Source organism: Acanthochromis polyacanthus, chromosome 11, assembly GCF_021347895.1.
Source record: "Acanthochromis polyacanthus isolate Apoly-LR-REF ecotype Palm Island chromosome 11, KAUST_Apoly_ChrSc, whole genome shotgun sequence".
Lineage (NCBI taxonomy): Eukaryota > Metazoa > Chordata > Actinopteri > Pomacentridae > Acanthochromis > Acanthochromis polyacanthus.
In genome coordinates, this window is record NC_067123.1 from 9,506,360 (window position 1) to 9,526,975 (window position 20,616).

Consider the following 20,616-nt stretch of genomic DNA (forward strand, 5'->3'; position numbering starts at 1 on the left):
CGAGCTACAGTTTCACGGATGCTGCCTGAGTGTTCTCTGTTGTCTTAGTGTTTCTCTGTAGATGTTGAACTGTGATTCTTTACAGATAAGTGAAGGAGAAACTTTACTTTTCACATGATGAGAGAATAATAGTGATGATTGAGTTACAGGCCTTGTTAGTGAACTGTGTCTGGTTCTGCTTACAGAAGCAGATCAAACCAGACACAGTTGTGGTTGCGTTCAGTGTCAAATTTGTCATGACAGATGTGTAAAATAGTCATTACAATGTCACATGTTTTGTCACATTGTCTGCACAAAGACTGATTTTGCTAAACTGAAAACCCAACAGGTCACATACAGGGTGACCCAAAAGTTTGGAAACAAATGAAAAGTCTATAATCCAAATAATATAATGTTATTTCAATAATCAGTACCACAGATATATTCAGAAGAGTAACAGATTAGTGTAAAACAAACATATTTCAACATGTTCATGTTTGTTTCTTATACAAAGTTGTGAATGTTTCCACCAACTGGTTGCACTGGTATCTTCTGGAATGTATCTTCATTTATGCTTATGAAGGTTTCTCAAACTGGCCAGTAAATGTTGCCTCATAGTACTTTGTGATGTTTAAAAAATTAAAACTGTCAGATACTTTACCATCAAGAGTTTTGAAATCTGACACTGATGGCCTGCATTTTGAAGTTATGCTCCAGCATACCTGGACCTTATGGTTCTATTCATTTTCTTCCGAGTTATTGCACTCGGCAAATACTATGCTTTTAAGTTATTTTATTATGCTATAACAAAAATGGATAAAATAAGAGTGAATTCATGCACCCCCAACTGAAATAGACACTGCAGTTAAACTTTGTTTCCAAACTTTTGGGTCACCCTGTTTTAAATCAGTGAGTGATGAGTGATTGTGTTCAGAGCGCTGATGGCTCCAGAGAAAAAACTGTCTCTGAGTCTGTTTGTCCAGGTTATGTGTGCTACATGTGTGCTAATGAAGCTGGTGTCTGTCCACATCAGTCACAGTCCTGGTTTACTGTAGGAAACATCTTGGAAAGTCTCAGTTTTGATGAGAAGTGTATGTCTAGGGCCGTATTCATGCGGGGATTATTCGTGCGGGTCGTATTCGTACAGCATCCGGCTGCAGACACATATTATTGCCAAAAATAGCCAATTAAAAATCTCGTCCAACTTTGGGAGCTCATATTTTCCAAACTGAGGTACCCAGAAAGCTCCAGTTTGCTAAGTTATCACACAAGTTTGTGTAGAATGGAACCCAGGGGTGTTAGAACACTTCTGTGCAGTATTTCTACTACTTTTAAGGTCCCAAACCCCACTTGTGAGTAGGTATCTCTTAATTTTTAGCATTTTTAGCAAGCCCCCATGGCCTGCAGAGTGTAGGGAAACACCTGGGGATGTTTGTGTGGCACTAGCTACATGCAGAGGCCTTGTTTACCAACTCACAGCTCTCTGGTATGTCTAGAGGCTGAGAAATAACCATTTAAAGATGCAAAAAACGCTGGCGAGGCTTTTTATAGCCCAAATTCTGAAAATTTCAGACCCCCACAACTCAGAAACTATTTGAGCTACAGGCCTACAATTTTGCATAAAAAGTACTTTTGTGACTATCTAATGGCATACAAATTTAGGACTAATTTGAAGATGGTGCAGCAACACCCCCAAGGAATATCTGGTCATTTCACCTGGAATGACCCATGTAAGACTGCTTTCTTTGCTATTCCTGATGACTTCATTAACACATTGTATGAATCATTGCCGAACCGCATGGATGCAGTCCTTCAAGCTCATGGAAGTCATACAAAATATTAAATATGGATCTCACAGCACCACTACTTAATTCACTGATGTTATGCAACATATTTTTGTATCTGAAGTAAATTATGTTCAATTTTCACATTATTCTCTGTAGGCGACAAAACTTTTGTCTTGCCAAAATCTGACATTTCTGTGTTCATTAAATGATGAATCTTTCTTCAGTGAAGCAAATTTATTCTAGTATTTTAAACATAATTTGGGAGGGTTTTAGCTTTCATATGAGCCATTTCTAAAACCAATGGATTAATTAGAAGTCAGGTTATAAGCTTTTGTTTCTACAAAATGGATAAGTGACAAGACTTTTGTCAGGGACTGTACATGTACACATAAAGAAAAAAAAGACAAGTGACTTTATTAGATGCTGGCAAATATTTAGTATGACGTACTTTTCCATTAACAATAAAGAAGGAATATAGAAAAGAGCAAACACATTAAAGACCAGAGTCCACAGAAACACTAGTGATTGATGCTGTGTGATATTAATATTTATTTCCTTTACAAAGTAACACCAAGTGCCAATACCGACACTGATACTTGATGTGTACAAAAGTTTAATATGTTCAGAGAAGATAATTAAATAGCAGGTTATTTCCATTTAAATTTCCAATCATCTTGTGAGCATTGCTGGAGTTGAAGAATCATCTACAAACAAAACAAATGTGCAGGACAGACTGACTAACTGAGCTACACTCCACTGAACCCTGATTCTTACTCAGCCTGCGCTTTGGAAGTTTTCTGATTAACTCCTTATTCTGATGTGAGAAACACTTAAACTGCTTGCGAGTACAAACCTCCTCAAACTGCACAGATGGGAGAAAATGATACAAGTTGTAAAATAAATACATAAGAAGCTGCTGAAAAAGATCGCAGATGAAACAGAATGTTGTAAGGAGGGGTGTAGTAGCCCTGTGAGGCATGTGGAATAAAAGGAAGAAAAAAATAGCAACAGAAAAAAAAAACATTCATAAACTGCATCCAGCAGTCAGCAGAGCTGCATTGTTCTGCTTTCGAAACAAATTATTCTCTAGTTTCTTTCAGGGTACATTCATATAAATGGGGAAGGGAGCTTAGACGTTAGATCCCACCCACTCAGTGAACCTATAAAACAGCTGCTCTGGAAGAATGACTCCTCTGTAATCTCCAGGACAAGATGGTCTCTGTCAGGAAGTAACTGACAGGTGATGACTTCTGTAAACTTCATGTCTTTTTAACAGGCTGCTTGTTTTAATCAGACACGAAAACATGACTTTAAAAAGAACAATTTTCTGTGTATTCGCTGCAGCTGTAAAACTTAATGAACAGAAAAACAGGATGGTGTGTTGTTCATGCCCACCTCTCTGCACTAAAGGGTCTGCATGTGGCCAGTAGAGAGTTTGTGCTTCATAACAGATAAAACTGGCTTTAGTGAGGATTCACACTTATTGGTTCATCTGCCTTCAGTTTCATTAAAAACAAAAGTAGAAGAAGACAGACCTTAAAAACACTTTACTATGTGTCTTCATCGCACATCTGCTGTACACGCTGATAAATTCAAAAGATAAATGAGAGAACTGCTAGTCTTGTAATTCGGGTTAAAACAGAGAATTTAGGTGTTTCAGATGATTTTCTGAGATCCTGACAATCTCTGAATATCTGCAATATAAAGATTGTAAATGTCAGCACTAAATATTGGCCACCCGTGACATTTTTATTAGGATGTTTTTGACGTAATCAAGTTTTGTCTTTTTCATAGTTCAAAGGTACATGCACGAGCTGTCTGTAGGGGGCGCTGTCTCACTGCTGACATGACTTTCTCTAAATAAAAGATGAACCTTTGTGAATAATTCTGCTCCAGCTGAAGAAGTGAAACCTAAATTCTAAATAAATAATTCTAAATTGCTTCAAACAGTGAGAATTGAAATGATGGAAAAAAACCAAAGCAGGAGCAAAATGAAAAACAGCATCAGGTGTCCAAACAAACTGTGGTGTTGAGTTTCTCTTCAGTCAGACAGTTTTCAGCATTCAGTCAGATCAGCAGCATTTATTCTGACAGAACTGATCTGATGCTGCTGTTTAAGAAGCTCCGCCTCTTTCTGCTTTGCATGACGACACTCTTATGTTTTATGATCATATTGTGAGTCCTGCTAGTAGATCTAACACATACCAGGAGCAATGTTAAGGCTGTAATGAACTCAATTAAATACATTTATATGAATCAGAAATGTTTTATTGATCCCTGAGGGAAAATTGCCTACGTTATAGTTGCTCCCATTCAAGTCTTAGAAATATAAACAGTACAAAATCTAAATAAACATGGTAGAAAACAATGTATTCTAAAACATCAACACAAGATACAAATATGAGAATATAAGATGATACCCACAATCTCATTTAATTACAATGTTATATACTCATATATGTTTTAAAATAAATGCCTTTTTTACACTTCCTCACCAACCGGCCCCAGGCTGTGAGACTCGGCCCCCACCTGTCCTCCACACGGACACTGAGCACCGGCTCCCCACAAGGCTGTGTGCTGAGCCCCCTCCTGTACTGCCTCTACACCCATGACTGTCGTCCGGCCCACAACAGCAACCTCATCGTGAAGTTTGCTGACGATACAACAGTTGTCGGACTCATCTCAGGAGAAGACGAGACAGCCTACAGAGGAGAGGTCCTGAAGTTGGCAGCTTGGTGTTCAGAAAACAACCTGGCTCTGAACACCAAGAAAACAAAGGAGATCATTGTCAACTTTAGGAAGCTCGGCACCGACCTAGCTCCCCTCTACATCAACGGTGAGTGTGTGGAGAGGGTCCACACCTTCCGGTTCCTGGGCGTCCATATCTCCTCCGACATCTCCTGGACGAACAACACCACGGCGATCATTAAGAAGGCGCAGCAGCGGCTACACCTCCTGAGGGTTCTCAAAAAACACAACTTGGACCCCACCCTGCTGACGACCTTCTATCGCTCGTCCATTGAGAGCCTGCTGACTTACTGCATCACAGTGTGGTACGGCAGCTGCACCATGGCAGATAGGAAGGGGCTTCAGAGGATTGTTAAGACAGCACAGAAAATCATCGGCTGCCCCCTCCCCTCCCTGATGGACATATACACCTCCCGCTGCCTTAAAAGGGCAGGAAACATCATCAAGGACAACTTCCACCCTGGTTCCGACCTGTTTGTCCTGTTGCCCTCAGGAAGGCGCTACAGGTGCATCAGAACCAAAACAAACAGACTCAAAAACAGTTTCTTTCCAAAAGCCATCACCACCCTGAATTCAAACATGCACTGACCAGGCGTAAACTAACCATGACGTCACCCGTTGGTTTCAACGGCGAGAAAATGAAGCCCGCATTTTGCTACTTCCTGGTCGCCGTTTTGGATTTTTTGGAGCCAGTGACGTAAAAAGCGTCATCAAACAGACTGGACCGGAGAGCAACTAGGGGCAGGATTGGCTGAGGACTCTTTTATCCCGCCCACGTTTTACCGCAGAGGCTTCTGTTGCTGTCTATCAAGTATAGCCACGCCCCCTGGCTCCGCCAACTTTAACGATTTATTTAAAATTCAGTATTGATTTATTTTAAGATCAGCCACCTGATCTCTAATTTTGACCATGAAAACTAACGGGAAAAAAATCCTGAGCTGTAGAAAATCAGTCTATCAAATTTAATTTTTTCCAAAAATAAATTGGGGTCTATGGAGAAAAAGCTTTTTGGAGCCAACCCTAGCGGACTCAGTGATATTGCAAGTTTTTGACACTTCCGGGTTGGCTTCAATTCTGGAGCCAGATGCTACGTCCACTATACAGTCTATGGCACTGACATTCCAACCCCCCCCCAAGACTACCTCGAAACCGTCTACTGTGCAATACGGACTATTCTAATGTTCAATATCACACTGACCATGCACTTTTTTTATTCTTTTATACTGTTTTAACTTATCCTTTTTTGTGATCTTTATTACATGTATCTTGCACTGATGGAGATGCTCTATATCTCATTGTACTTGTGTATAGTGACAATAAAAGGCATTCTATTCTATTCTATTCTATTCTATTTCTGTCCGCCACAGTGCTCTCTGAGGATCTGGAGGTTTGAACCACTGGAGGGAGCAGCTCACCACAGAAACTCACTGAACAGCAGTGAAACCACACTTTGATATTTATCATCAGAAATGTTTTAAATCTCAAGGAAGTCACAAATAATTGGACAAAAAGAATAAAATTTCAGGTCATCACTCAAGCCCCAGTGTGAATCTGTATTAATGTAGTTTAGTGACTCTGACCTCCCAGAAAATTAATACATTTCTGCACATTATGTCACATTAGAATAAAAATCACGATGAACAGTCTGAGCAGCAGAAGATTAAACACTCCTGTCATAAAGTACAAAGTGAAGAAACTCCAAATGAAGACCCCACTCTTCCATTATTTTCAACTAGCTAAAATAAACAAATTCTACTTTCACTTTCGTTCATAACCTCAGTTGGGGAGTTTCACCCGTTTTTTACTGACGTTGACGCCAAAATTAAATTCCCATTGGCTCAGATGGAGGGTGACGTTTAAAACCACTCCCCTCCTCCCTCTATTTCTCCTACTACATCTGTGATCCTTAGTGCATAATCTGTTTGTCCAGACTAGGGAGCAGATCGGTGGAAACGGTGAAACGTTTCGAAGCTGACGGTCACAATGGAGCTCTTTATGTTTCTGGTTCTCGTGGGAATACACGGCACGGCAGCAAGTGAGTTAGCAATTTTACTTTTTTGTCTTTATTTATGCTTATATGAAATGTATGTGGGTCGTTTTTCCCCAGAGGATCCCACGGTTTGTTTCATTAAAGTTGAATGTTTAGTTCCAATAGATCTTTGCAGATTATGGAAATTTTCAAAGAATGGATCAAATTTCCATTAAGTTCAAAGTTAGTAAATGCTGTCCTTTTATCTCTAATCAATTTGGTTAGTGTGTGAGATAAGCTCTCTGACGTCATTTTAAGACTATTTTGAGTGTACTTGTCTTTTCTTTTCATTAATAGGTAAAAAAAATTGATTCTCTCTGAATCATTAAGGTTGGTGCTGACTAAGCGAGGTCCGTCCAAAATGGCAGCATAAATGCGCAACGCAGAAATACATGTAGCTACAACATGAATAAAGAAAACATAGTAACAAAAAACAAAATGACAAAAAATGATTGAAACAGAACGTTTCTTGTCTAAAACTACATATTATACAGTTCGCCTTTTCGATCTGTCTTTCCGTTATTTTTTAACGACGCATCCGTCAAATTTAAAATGTCACTTAAATGTTTAGTGCGTAGGCGATAATTTTGTGATTAAAATACACCACCAGTCAAAAGTTTGGACACACCTTCTCATTCAATTTTTTTTTATTAAATTATTTTGTACATTGTAGAGTAATACTAAGATATCAAAACTATGAAAGAATATTGTAAACAAAAGGTGTTCATCTTCAGTATTAATCTACAATATGGGAGACGCCAGTGTTTACAAATAGTGACGTCACGAAGTCACGTGATTACGGCGCTGGTTGGCAAGAGGAACCAGAGGAACAATGGCTGATGATAGCAATGCGAACTATCCTTTCGTGAAATTGTCCGATTATGCTCAGTCCTTATCACCTGAGGCCCGACAAATATACGTGAGTAAGCTGAGATATCAGGGAAACAGTGAAACCTTGCCAGATCCCTACAATTTGAAGACTGGGTGGGTTGACGATCCTTCATTGTGGCCGGACATTTCCTTCACCGACATTTATTTTTAATTGATTGACACCGCGGGGCAGTTCACCCACCCAAAAATATATAATTATGAATTAAAAATAACACATCTTCTGTTAATCTTCAACAAGATGTCAAAGAAACGTCAAGAAGTTGCTGTATTTTTTGTCTCCAGTATGGCTTCTATGTAACAGTAACAGACCCACAGCATTGGTGATCGAAAATAGGACAATTCTAAAAAACGATCGCTAGACGCATACAGAAACAAATGTGGTTACAAATAGGAGGCTGCTGGCTTAAGGAGATGTTATTGAATATGCTTCATTCGACTTCAGTATACTTTCATCGCCTAAAAAGCGATCGGTAACACATGACAACACTGAACCAAACCGAAAGTGTAGAGATCGCTTCATGCGAAGGATGCGACACTAAATCAATATCTTTTGGTAAATACGCTCAAAGTTAGACATACTAAACATGCTAAACTGTTGAATAGTTTACCAGAAGAAAAGTGGGAGCCACAAACACGATCTCTGCTGCTTACTGGGGTACAATTTTTCCTGTTGATGGCTGAAGCCACCGCCATCTTCTCTCTCCTGACATCGGTATTTGGTGAAATTTCAAGCCTGATCCCTTCTCAAAATGCTTCGTACAACCAACAACTACACACGCTATTACCATTGTGGTAAATACATGTGCAATTTCATTCATGAAAAGCGATAACTTTACGTATTTGTTTCAAACCCGATACCGTTCTCGTAGCAAGCCGTTATGTTACTGCCGGTTCTTGCCAACCAGTAGCAGTCTTGTACCACGTGACCATAGCAAATGACGACACGCTGGCGTCTCCCATAGAAAATAATAGAAATAAATACAAAGCATTGAACGAGAAGGTGTGGCCAAACTGTTGACTGGTGGTGTAAATGAATAAATAAAAAGTCAGGTTTTTCATTTTCATCAGGTGAAGGCAGCATGTTTTTACAGTATCATAACTTGTCATTACACTTGATTAATATGTGTAACTTGTAGATGTCGAAAGTCTACCATTTAGTTTGGTTTAGTGTTTTTTTTTCCTGTGTAGAGCCTCAGTCATGTCATTTGATGGCGCTATTTTTTTAAAGAGGTACAGGACTTCTGGAGATGAACAGCTTCCTGCTAATCACAGGGTTGGCGGTTCAGTCCCTGGTTCGATGAGAGTTTAACCTTGTTGTCAAGTAACTGTTATTGAGATACTACATTTAAAACAGCTGCTGAGCTGACAGCGGTGGAGTTCATTTACTCCTTTGAGAGCAGTTCTGCCTGGTTACACAGGCTTCTTATCAGAATATAAAAAGCAGGAATTTTAAGATTGAAGAAATTTAATCTCTCCTGCAGAAATCCTCTTCTACTGAACATTTTTGTACAATTTAAATAAATTTACAATAGGTATATTAAAAAGAGAAGACGAAAATGAGCAGATAGTCAAAACTTAAATAATTTAGCAGAGAATGAATCTCATCTTTGGTAGTAATCCTGTATAGACTAGTCTTAAATAGTTCATTAACACATGAAATCCAATTTCTAACATTTTAGTAAAATATTTTGGAATTCATTGCTATAACAGACCTGCCAACCTGTACGCATTTTGCGTAGCAGGTACGCAATTTGACATCAAAATACGCTGGTATGTTCCGCCTCATTAAACTACTCCAAAAGCTGCAGACATCTGTGAGTGCTGTTAGAAATGTGAACGTGACAACTGACAACATGATGCAGCAGTGTAGTGGTGCAATTTCAACCAATCATCATAGAGTAGCGGAGAATAATGAGTCTGCTGAACCCTTGTTGGCCCGCTCTCTCCTGTCCTCTGCCTCCCTCCGCCTCTCTCCCCGTTCCCCGTGCCCCCACCCACAGCAGCTGGCGGTTAAAATGGTGTGTGTGTGTGTGTGCGCGCGCGCGAGTGTACGTGTGTCTTTTGGCAAATATGTACTGTTAATAATGTTACTTTCACGTTGAAAATACGATGTCATATCAGGGAAATAAGCACCGAGTTTTTTTTCCTATCGACATGAGCGTGAGCTGTGTGTGTGCGTGTGTGCGCGTTTGCGCGTGCGTGTGTGAGATTAAGTGATACGCAAAATATTTCGCCAAGGTTGGCAGGTCTGCTATAAAAGTGTGAATAATTATTAATTACCATCTAAGAAAATTAGCAAAAGGCAATGTGCAGCAAAGCTCATTTGAGGTCTATGCTGTAATGAAAAGGGATTAATGAGAATTTATTTTTTCTTGCAGCACTTCACAGTCTGCAGTATTTCTACACTGGATCCACTGGCCTGGAGGGGCAGTTTCCAGCATTTGTTGCAGTGGGTATTGTGGATGGGAACCAAATTGATTACTATGACAGTGTCTCTGAGAAGAATGTCCTGAAGCAGACGTGGATGGAGGGAGTTCGAGATGAGAACAGAATCACAGATATTAGGAGAGGAACTCAACAAACCTTTGCGGCGAGTGTTGGAATAGTAATGCAGCGGTTTAACCAAACTGCAGGTAATCGTCTCTGACATCCAAACACACACACACACACACACACACACACACACACACACACACACACACACACACACACACACACACACACACACACACAGAAAGACTGCTATGAAGTTAAAGTTCTATGTTAATACTAACAAAGAAAGTATGCATCAAACATAAATTGTAACTCAACTGTACAGATTTACTGAACTTTCAGAAATATGGCAAAGACCTCCTGTGTGAAACAGCAAGAGATATTATATGTATCTTCAGTTGCACCTTGTATTGTCTTTCTTTAGATTATGAGTTATAGTTTTTCTTTTACACTTTTCAGTTATCTAAGTTTGCTTATTAACAGTAAATAGATATTTGAGGGGCGGGGTTTCTCTCTGCTGCTCTTCTATTGGTCTGATAAACTGTCAGATAAACTGAAGTTTCCATAGACCTCTGACCTGTTAGCATTCATCCTGCAGCAGCCACTAAAAGCTAGAAACTCCACTTATTTCCACAATCTGTTTTCATCACTGATTAAATGAAACTTTACTGCTGACATTAGAGAACCTTCTGGAAAATATGTCACTGTGTGTCCAGAATTGTGAGCAAACACTAGTCTTTCATGCACATTTAACCAGCTAAATCTGAGAACACTGTTTAACTTTATGTGTTTTTATGCTGTTTTGGTAAAGACCTGAAACCAAACTAAAACACCTAATCAGTGGAATAAATGTTAAAATATTTTCTTGTTCCTTTTCAGTTCATAAATGTGTTAAAGTTTAGATGACAGCCAGCATGTGTTGATCAGTTTGATCTGGTTAAAGCTCCATTCAGTCCTCTCCTGCTCTCCATCATCACCTATTCTATGTTTTAATGTTCACATTCACTGTGTAACTGATCTCATTTCATTATTTTTCTGCTTCTGCTGTCAGACAAGTGATTGAACAGAAACAGTGATTTGTGGCTCATAAATGCTGAGTAAAGCAGGAAAATCAAACCTCCTGTTCTGTTGTGCTGAGACACTGCTGTTATTCTGTACATTCATTAAAACCACATTGTTTCTTATCAACCTGTTTATTGACACACAAATATAACAGGACAATGATTATTATTAGTTTATATTTTAGTGTTTATTGATCAGTTATAGTTGGAGGATCTCCAGCAGGTGACATAAGTAAGTCCTAGTTACTAAACACAGTAAAAAGCAGAAAACATGTCAGTTACATGATCCAGTCGCTGCCAAAAAGTAAAACTACATTAGAGTCTGCTGACAGTTAAACTGAGCACTTCAAACAAACACTACATCCACAGTAAAGCAGCGTTTTCTCCTCCTGAGAGCAGAGTTTTTCCTGCACGTCGTCCACATTGTATTAAAACATGCAGTAAATCCTGTAACAGTGTCTGTGCAGCAGCTTTCTGCCTCCTCTAACCCTCTCTGTGATCCACAATGCAGCTGTTGTCATCAAGCTGTGTTTGTGTTGAGTTTGTGCGGCGACTTGATGGTGATAAAACAGTGATTTAACAAACGTCTCAGCTCCACAGCGCAGGAGTTAGAGTCTGTGTGGTTAGCAGGTCACCTTTATGAGCCACAATCTAATCACTGTTTAAGCTCATTGGTTTGATAACAGAGAGAGAAAAATAATGGAGTGACAGCAGCTCAACTGTGTTTGTTAAAATTCAGCAACGTTCTGTGTGATGATGGAGAGCAGGAGAGGACTGATGGGAGGTTTAACCACATCAGACTGTTTGGTTGTTTTCTGAACTGAACAGGAACAAAATTATTTTACATTTTTTCTTCTAATTACGTGTTTTGGTGTGTTGGAAAATCTGCACCAGTACAGCATGAAAACACACACTGTTAAAGAGCATTTTTAGATTTAGCGGCTCAGCGTGGATGTAGCTAACAAACGAACTAACAAGCTAGCTAGATAAATGCCAGAGAATTGTAGATGTCTGAACTTTAATTTTAGAGAAAGTTTTTTTTTGTATTCTGAACTGAAGAGGCTAAATCTTTTTTCTTCTAATGATGTGTTTCAATGTGTTGGAAAATCTTCACCTTTACAGAAAGTGATCTGTCATCAGCAGTGAGGTTTCATAAATACATCAGAGACAAACTGACAGTGGAAATCACTTGAATTCTGACTTTTCCGGAGGCTGCTGGCTGAATGCTAACAGCACAAAGACAAACTGAGACTCACAAAGCAAAAATCAGAAACACAAAATAACAGACAGACAATACAAGCTGTGATCTGAGATGGAAATCACATTTCTCTGCATTTTACATTTTAGCTCTTTGTCGTATTATTTAAATGATAGTAAAATTGTGTTGCAGTTCATGTTGGATGTTTTGTGATCAATCATTTTAAAAATATTTTTATCAGCTGACAAATTTAACTCTATAAACTACAGTCCAGATTACATGAACTGAGCTGATCACAGTTTGTTCATCAGTTATAAAAATGAAGTTGAAGCACAGATAGGATGAGATTAACTTGATTTCACCACACTGTGTCTGTGCCATAATAAACATGATTAGTGCTGAAATGATTCATGAATAAATTTGCTGATCAAGAGAGAATTCACTGACAAACATTTTCACTCAGATCATCATTTAAATCTTTAATCAAACGAAATGTCAAACATTTGCTGGATCCTGTATCTCCTCCCCACCTCCTCCCCGTCGGACGTTACGAAGCAGAACGAATATTTGGATATTTGTCATTAATTGGGGCTGAATATCCAGAGCCCAGAAACTGCTATTCAGGCCAGACCCAGACAGTAGCAGTAAATAAAAGATTTCCCCCCAGACTCTGTGAGCTTAAAGGGCATTTTTGAGGATTTCTTGACATTTTACAGTGAAAACAATGAATTGATTCATTAAACAATTGTCATTATATAATCAAGGATGACACAAATCATTAGCTGCAGCCCTGAATATGTAGTAAAATACAGATTAAATTAGATTACCTGTTCTGTTGTGATTCACAGTGAGTTTATTGTGTGTATATGTAGCAGATTTACTCGACCACAGTGTGTTGATGCCATCATGAACACAAACCATGTAGAAGTGAGAAGTCAGTTCATCAGTTGATCAATAGAAATGTAATTCACAACTCTGACAATAAATAATCATCTTTTAAGTTTTTTTTTAATCAAACCAAATCTCAAATATTTTCTGGTTCCTTTTGTTAAATACAATAATTTCCTGCTTTTTGTTTATATTTAACTGTTATTTATTGATTTAATTATCAAGAAGAAATACACGGTTGATAATTAAAAGAATAATTACTTTCAACCCTAAATATATAGTAGGATGAAATCTTAGATCAGGACTCTCAGACGGTCTTCCAGTCTCCATACTGGTCCTGCTGGTCTCTGGTTCATTGTGACCCGTTGCAGTAACTCTGTTGAACTGGACTCTCTGTTCTGGCTGAGCAGGTGGAGTCTAGTGACTAATGCCACTGAAACTGTCCTTCAGTGGAAGCTTGTAGAAAACCCTGAGGACAGTCTGGTCTGTAGTTTCTCTCAGGATGAGGATGTTGTTGGACTGATGGAGTGGCTGCAGAGTTTCAGAGGCTGTGATGTTAAATCCAGGATCAGCTTTAATCTGTGTCTGCTGCTCAGGACTCCACCTCAGTGTGAGAGTCTGTTCCTGCAGCTCACATGAAGCTCCAGCTCCTTCAACAGTGGACATGAACTGTGTGTTAGTGGAGGCAGTGTGTGTCTGTGGTGGAGACAGGAAATGGAGTGTTTGGATCTTAATGTTTCCCAGCAGATTCTGTCTCAGTCTGAGATGTTCACACTGTTCACATGATGATTATCTGGAAGAGGACAGTAACAGCAGATGTGAATTAACTGTTTAGAAATGTGTTGATCAGTGTTTAATATGTGGTATAAACTGTTAACAAAAACCGATGGTTTGATCTCACTTTTATTCACAGTGATCTTTGTGTCTCTCAGGTGTTCACCTTTACCAGAACATGTACGGCTGTGAATGGGATGATGAGACAGATGAGGTTAATGGATACTATCAAGATGGTTATGATGGAGAAGACTTTGTATCATTTGACCGGAAGACAGAGACATGGACCGCTCCAACACAACAGGCTGTCATCACCAAACACAAGTGGGACAATAACAAAGGTTGGATTGCACAGGTTAAGAACTACCTCACCCAGGAGTGTCCTGATTGGGTGAAGAAGTATGTGAACTATGGGAGGAGCTCTCTGATGAGAAAAGGTAAAATCTCTAGACCTGATGTAATGTCTGTGATAAAATGTTCATTTACCTCAATTTCTTACTTAGACATTATAATGAACAACCCACTGTATTCTGCTGTCTCCTTTTCCCCTCTTTTTATCTCTGTTACTCTCTTATGTATTTATCATCACTCCAATTCTGTTTTTTCTCTCTTTGTCTCTTCTACTGCCTTTTCACAGCTTTTCTAACCTTCTCCCACCTCATGTCTCTTCATCTGTCTTTCTTCTTCTGTACCATCTCCCTCTTTTCTTAACTACACTTGTTATTTAAAGTACATTAAATTTAAATGTTATTAGTATTCAGCTAATACAGAAACTATGAGCTGTCTTTCTCTTCTCTCTCCAGATCTTCCCTCAGTGTCTCTCCTCCAGAAGACTTCCTCCTCTCCGGTCACCTGCCACGCTACAGGTTTCTACCCCGACAGAGCCGACTTGTTCTGGAGGAAAGATGGAGAGGAGCTTCATGAGGACGTGGATAAAGGAGAGATCCTCCCCAACCATGATGGAACCTTCCAGATGAGTGTTGACCTGAAGATTTCATCAATCGCTGATGAAGACTGGAAGAAGTACGACTGTGTGTTTCAGCTGTCTGGTGTCAAAGACATCAACACCAAACTGGACAAATCAGTGATCAGATCCAATGAAGGTAAAACTGAAATCAGATGTGATGAAGGTGACAAAAACACATTTAGTTTTCTGTAATAATCCTGAAGTCCTCAGATTTGTTTGAGTCTTGGATGGAACTTCTTTTTCCTCACTTTGTCTTTTGGTTCATTTCTTTCATATTGATTTTTAGATGTAATTTTAAAGTTGATGTCAGTATTTCAATAATACATCAATTACAAACTCCCAAAAAACTCAAAAGTAAAGGGAGGAAAGTGTTTTAAAGTAGTTTTTGATGTCCACCACAGTTTACTTCACATTGATTGAAATTTAACAATGTCAGCAATTTCAAGTCTGTCTCGTTTATTTTAGGGTTTTTAGAGACAGAAATTGCTGTCACCTTTTCAGGCCTTTTTAGTGTGAAACCACAGTTAATAAATTAGACTTGGACTTAGATGACTTTATTATTCCCTGGAGAGAAATTAAGTTGTTACAGCAGCATGAATGTTCAGTAAAGGAGTAAACAATAAGACAACAATTCGGGTATAAAGGGAAGGTAAATAAAATAAGATCAAATTTAATTTAATTAAATTAGAACTAAATAAAGTAAAAAAAAGATACAAATATATAAGTAGAATATGGAAAAAAGTCAACAAAATGTACAAGAGTGACAATATTATTATTTTTATTGTTTTAGAGTTTACTGAAATGTGCAATTGAGAATTTACAGCCACAATATTTATATAACTGCTGGACAGTTGTAGAAAAGAAGTTTATTAAATAAGTGCGAGAATGTATGTTTTGTCTCTTAATAAGGCAGTCAGAATAAAATTTATTTGCCAGATATGTTGCTTCCAATTAAAAGAAACATAGAATTTAAATATGGTTGTTAGAAGCTCTCTTTATGTGTATTTACGGTACTACAAACATATATGTGGGACAGAAACCAGCTCAGAGACATGCAGCTCAACAAACAACAAAGCTGAAAGAATAGATGAGTACAGACTCTCTGATTATGTTTGTGTTAGTTGTAAGAAAGTGGAAATTAACAACAACAAGACAAACGTAAAGTATCTGTAAACTAAATCTTGAATTTACAGGATTGTCAGCTGTCAAATTTGTTTTTCTGTTCTCACCTGCTTCATTTGTTCAGGTTGTGATTTGTTTGTTTTTATTTGCTCGACAGTAAATCCTCTCGCCATGATCATCCCCATCGTTGTTGCTGTGGTTGTTCTTTCTGTCATCGCTGTGGTTGGATTCATTGTTTACAAGAAGAAGAAGGGTGAGAGAACAAAATACTTTTTTTTCAGCATTTGGACTTTTAGATTATATCCAGATTGTAAAAGTTAGACAAACCTTCAGTCCCAGCACAGTAAAATCCATAACTAATCGCTGCAAGGCTCAGAGCTACAGCTTTATGAAAATATCATTGTAGTTTTAATGTAAGGGAGAAGTGATTGGAAAAGAATAATGTAGAACAACTTTCAACTGCAACAACTGAAATCATTTTTATTTTCTTGTAATTTCAGACAAGCGTCCTCCATCTCGTAAGTAAAACCTGTTTGGATTCTGTTTTCTCTGATTCACTCTAGATTTAAATGGTTTTTGTGTTTTGTGAAAAAAAAATCTATTTGTTATATTTGTTTGTAAAACTCAGTGTTGATTCAGATCACAATGGGAGTTAATGTGTTTCTCACTTTACAGCTGTAGAGAACAGAGAGGTCCAGGAGGAAATGCTTCCACAAGCCTGAATGACAAACAAAACCCTGCACTCAGTGAGTTGGTTCATATTTTGAACAAAACTGATTTAAAACATGTAAAGTCTAATGTAAAAACTTCTGAGACATTGTAACTGTAAAAAACAAAGTTCAGTTAATCCTTCTTCAAAAATGTTAAGCTGTTATACATGAAGTTCAATTACATTATTATGAGAAAAAGAGAAGTCAAAGTAAAGTAATAGTAAATATATAAAAGTAATATTAACCTTTAGAAAACAGCGACAGCAGTTTATTAAAATGGTTGAACTGAGTTAGAACAAATGTTTGTATTGTTTACCTATAAAGGGTATTGTAGGTAAATACTTGACAAAATGTCTGAATCATAAATATTGAAGGTCCAAATGATTCTGTCATTATGTGGTTTAACTATCATTTATTTTTCTTTCTTTAGGTTTATAGACACATTTTGCACTGAAACAAGGATCAGTGTCACCACATTCTCCTCCATAAACTGGAAATTCATTGGATGTTCATCATTATTATAAACTGGTAGAAGAAGTGTTGGGGGTTGAGTCAGAAATATTTTCTGATTCAAAGTAAATAAAATTTACAAAGAGGAGTCATCAAACAAAATTGTATTAAGTTGTTATGAGCATTTAGTTTTACAAAGTGGAATTTCCTCTAATTAGACATGAATATTTCCAGAGAAATAAAACCTATTCAGATTATATTAAAATCACTGAAAGCATCTCAGTGTTCTTCATACAAACACAATGAATCAGAGAATTGCCTCCTCATCTCAAACACATTTATCATATTTGCAGTTAAATATTTCTGGTTTTGGGGTTTTCTGTTAATAAATCAAACAATAATCAATATTGATAATACAGATGCAGATATACATTTATAAACACACAGACACATTACATGCATTCTCCTTTTCATAGACGTAAACTCTGAGGGTCTGGTGATATAATGACATAAACATGAAGACAAAATGCTGCAAATCAATCAGCAGCTTCCAGAAACATGTAAACTGCAGAGTTTCAACATCCTGCAGTTGTCAGTGTAACTGGTCTTTCTGTGTTCCTGCTGGAGATAAAGTGAAGCTCGTCTCTGCTGGGACTGACTCCAGTCCTCTCAGTGGACAAACAGGACAGAAAACTGATGGAGGCAGTTTTTCATCACTGTGGTGATCATCCTGATTTGTCAGTAATCTGTGAGAAACACATTTCCATCTGGTTTCTGCTACATCATTAAAATGTGTTCATGCAATTTCAGAATAATATAAATAAGTAAAATAAAATTGACGTATTTGAGGGAGTAGTACCAGTGTTTCCCATCCCTCTACACACAGACACACACACACACACAAATGCATGCATCAGTTCAGATTTTAATTTCCAGTTGTGTATATATCGTGTGCAAAGATTTTTATTTGATTCCAAGCAGGCTTAAGATGTTTTAATGTCTTTAAAGTTATTCTTGAGTGTTTTTGTTTCTTTGACTATATCTATTGTTTGATCTTATGCTTGAGATTAGATTTTAATTTGAGTTAAGATTCTTAAGTGTACTGTGATAAATTCTGTTTAAACATGTTGGTAAATATTCTTGAAATATTTCTTGCTAGTACTTAGGGACAAGGTAATTTCTGTAAACATTTAGAAATATACAGCGATGCTTAAATCAGTTCTTGTGTTGGGTTTATTGGATAATTAAGTTGCATTGCTGTTTCATTCCTTCGCTTTTCAATAAAGTCCTAAATAATCCAAAATGTCTCATTTTGTGATTCCACATTCAGTTTGTGCTACAACTACAGTTTCATGAATTCTTATGTATTCTCTGTTGTCTCAAACTAAAGATGGGAAGAAAATTGTCTGTACAGTTGTAAAAGCCATGTATATCATGACAATCTTGACTATCCAATGATGCAGATAACTTATTTTTTTTGTGAAGGAAGTTGCTGAAACATGTCTTTGAAAAAATAGTAAGCATGTATTTTGGTTCTTTTATGGATTTAATAGGTCTTCTGGAAATATGACAATATGATGAGTCAAAAATGTCCATACAGAAACTTCAGTTACCAGCTCTGGTGATGTAGAATGATTTTTTCTTAATGACAACTTTTGGGAGTTATTGCTATTAAGTACAGCTAGTGACTCCTCTGAGCCAATTCAATGTCTGAGGAGCTCAGCAATAATGTGTAACGCAAAAGCATTGACTGGATGTGCAATAATTAGAAGCTTCTGGAACACAGGCGTCAGTGTCAACAGTCAAACATGTTTTACAATGATGTGGGCCGAGAGACTGCCTTGTAAGAAGGAAACCTTTCCTCTAGAAGGAACTATGATAACATGAACAGGCCTTCTGGAGGAAAGTTCTGTTATATAGTCAGATGAAATAAAAATTTTGCTGTTTGGCCACAATTACCAGAAAACTTTCAATCATCAGCCAGGAGGTTGGTCTTGGATGCAGCTGGGTGATGTAACAAGACAATGAACCCAAACACACTTCAAAAGTGATTTTTTTTCTTTGTATGGCTAAATCAAGCTGGACTTGAGATTTTAGACTGACCCTAGACTAAACCTAAGAATCTGTAGACTGTGTTGAAGAAACAAATCTGTGTCAGAAAACCCAACACCTTTAGTTGAACTGTACAAAGATGTACCCAAAACCTGCCAGAATCTTGTGGATGGCTACTAAAAAGGCCAAGTGACGTGAAATAGCCAAGGGACATTTAACCAAATATTAGCATTGATGTCTGTATAATTTTGACTCAGGACTGCCATGATACGTATTATCATTACAAGTGTGTGTGAATATCTGTTCACAACAGTAAATTAAAGGGACTCTGTCCTAGATGTTGATTTGGGATTTTCTCAGCTGTTTAATTTATTTATGTTGGGAGGTTACTGAAGGTTTATCAAAAATGAGGGAATAATAACGCATATTCAAAGCCACTGAACTTGGACTTGGACTTTTTGTTTTTCTTTACTCTTCAATGCATATGTAAGCAGATCCACTCAGGTCTTCTTTACATTAGGTACATCCAGGCTCAGTGTGGTGCCTTTGTTCTCTTCTGAGAAAACCTGTGATACTTAGATCTGCCTGGCAACTGATAACGTTAGAGATCACTAAATTCTGTTTTTGTGGCTCCTTCTACAAAACTGGTTTTAATTTTTTTCCCCAAAATATTTTATGTGCTTTACATTATACCCACAACAAAAAGTAAATCAAAGTGATATACTTATTACTGTATATATATATCATATAGTTTTAATAGCACTGCTGCAAAGTTTTGTGTATTTTTTAGGCTGTGATCAAAATATATCCTTTAGCTTATATATGCGAGTCATATCAAAGTTGCTAACAATAGTATGGATCTTTACAGATATGTAAGGATCAAGTTAGTTCTTGCTCAATCGTCAGTACCTTAATCGGTAAAACCTATGAAGCCGAGTTCTGCATGGAAACTGATGACATCACAGCTGTTTGGCACTGAATTTATAGTTTATCTTTTGTGTAATGAAAATGGTGTTCTACTGCCAGTCTACGAAAACTTGACCAATAATTTCTATAATAAACCTTGTTTAAACACAAACTTACCATTTACATTTAGTTGTGTAGCCTACTGTTAAAAATTGGTATAGCTTTATCACTGAAATAGTTTGATCTTGGAATATAATTGATTTTGTGATATCCGATTTTTTTTTCAGATTCAAGCACACTAAAGAAGGTTTGGCACTTTTGGCACTTCATATGTTTCAATTTTTTTATTTATTTTTTTTACCAAATGCTGATTAAAGAAACTATCAGGTGATGCATCCAAAATCTTTTCCACAGTCAACAAATTGCATAGTCTATTTCTTTTACCATAAATGTGATAATCAGATCATTTAAAAAAAGTCTTGGTACATTACATGAGGTGTTATTCATAATTTACACATCATCCATCAGCCCTGTTATGAACACGTGCAAACCCTGTATCAG

General features: G+C 37.5%; 1 protein-coding gene and 1 long non-coding RNA gene across 3 annotated transcripts in view; one reads left to right on the forward strand and one right to left on the reverse strand.

The window, feature by feature from the left end:
* The window catches only part of LOC127536250 (uncharacterized), a 37,812-nt gene extending 22,857 nt beyond the window's left edge, over positions 1-14,955 (reverse strand). The window contains exon 1 of the long non-coding RNA XR_007945241.1: positions 14,815-14,955. This is a non-coding gene — a long non-coding RNA (uncharacterized LOC127536250). The remainder of the gene's footprint in view (positions 1-14,814) is intronic.
* LOC127536227 (H-2 class I histocompatibility antigen, Q9 alpha chain-like) overlaps positions 1-18,400 on the forward strand; it is an 82,169-nt gene extending 63,769 nt beyond the window's left edge. The window contains exons 1-8 of one of the 2 annotated variants that reach the window (XM_051956031.1): positions 6,400-6,549; positions 9,813-10,067; positions 14,007-14,285; positions 14,652-14,951; positions 16,095-16,190; positions 16,438-16,455; positions 16,613-16,683; positions 17,078-18,400. In XM_051956031.1, coding sequence (XP_051811991.1) covers positions 6,498-6,549; positions 9,813-10,067; positions 14,007-14,285; positions 14,652-14,951; positions 16,095-16,190; positions 16,438-16,455; positions 16,613-16,659 — 1,047 coding nt within the window. In that variant the 5' untranslated portion in view covers positions 6,400-6,497 and the 3' untranslated portion in view covers positions 16,660-16,683; positions 17,078-18,400. Of the gene's footprint in view, positions 1-6,399; positions 6,550-9,812; positions 10,068-14,006; positions 14,286-14,651; positions 14,952-16,094; positions 16,191-16,437; positions 16,456-16,612; positions 16,684-17,077 lie in introns of those variants that run through there. The other variant, XM_051956030.1, reaches the window with a different exon arrangement.
* The last annotated feature ends 2,216 nt before the right edge of the window (positions 18,401-20,616 follow it).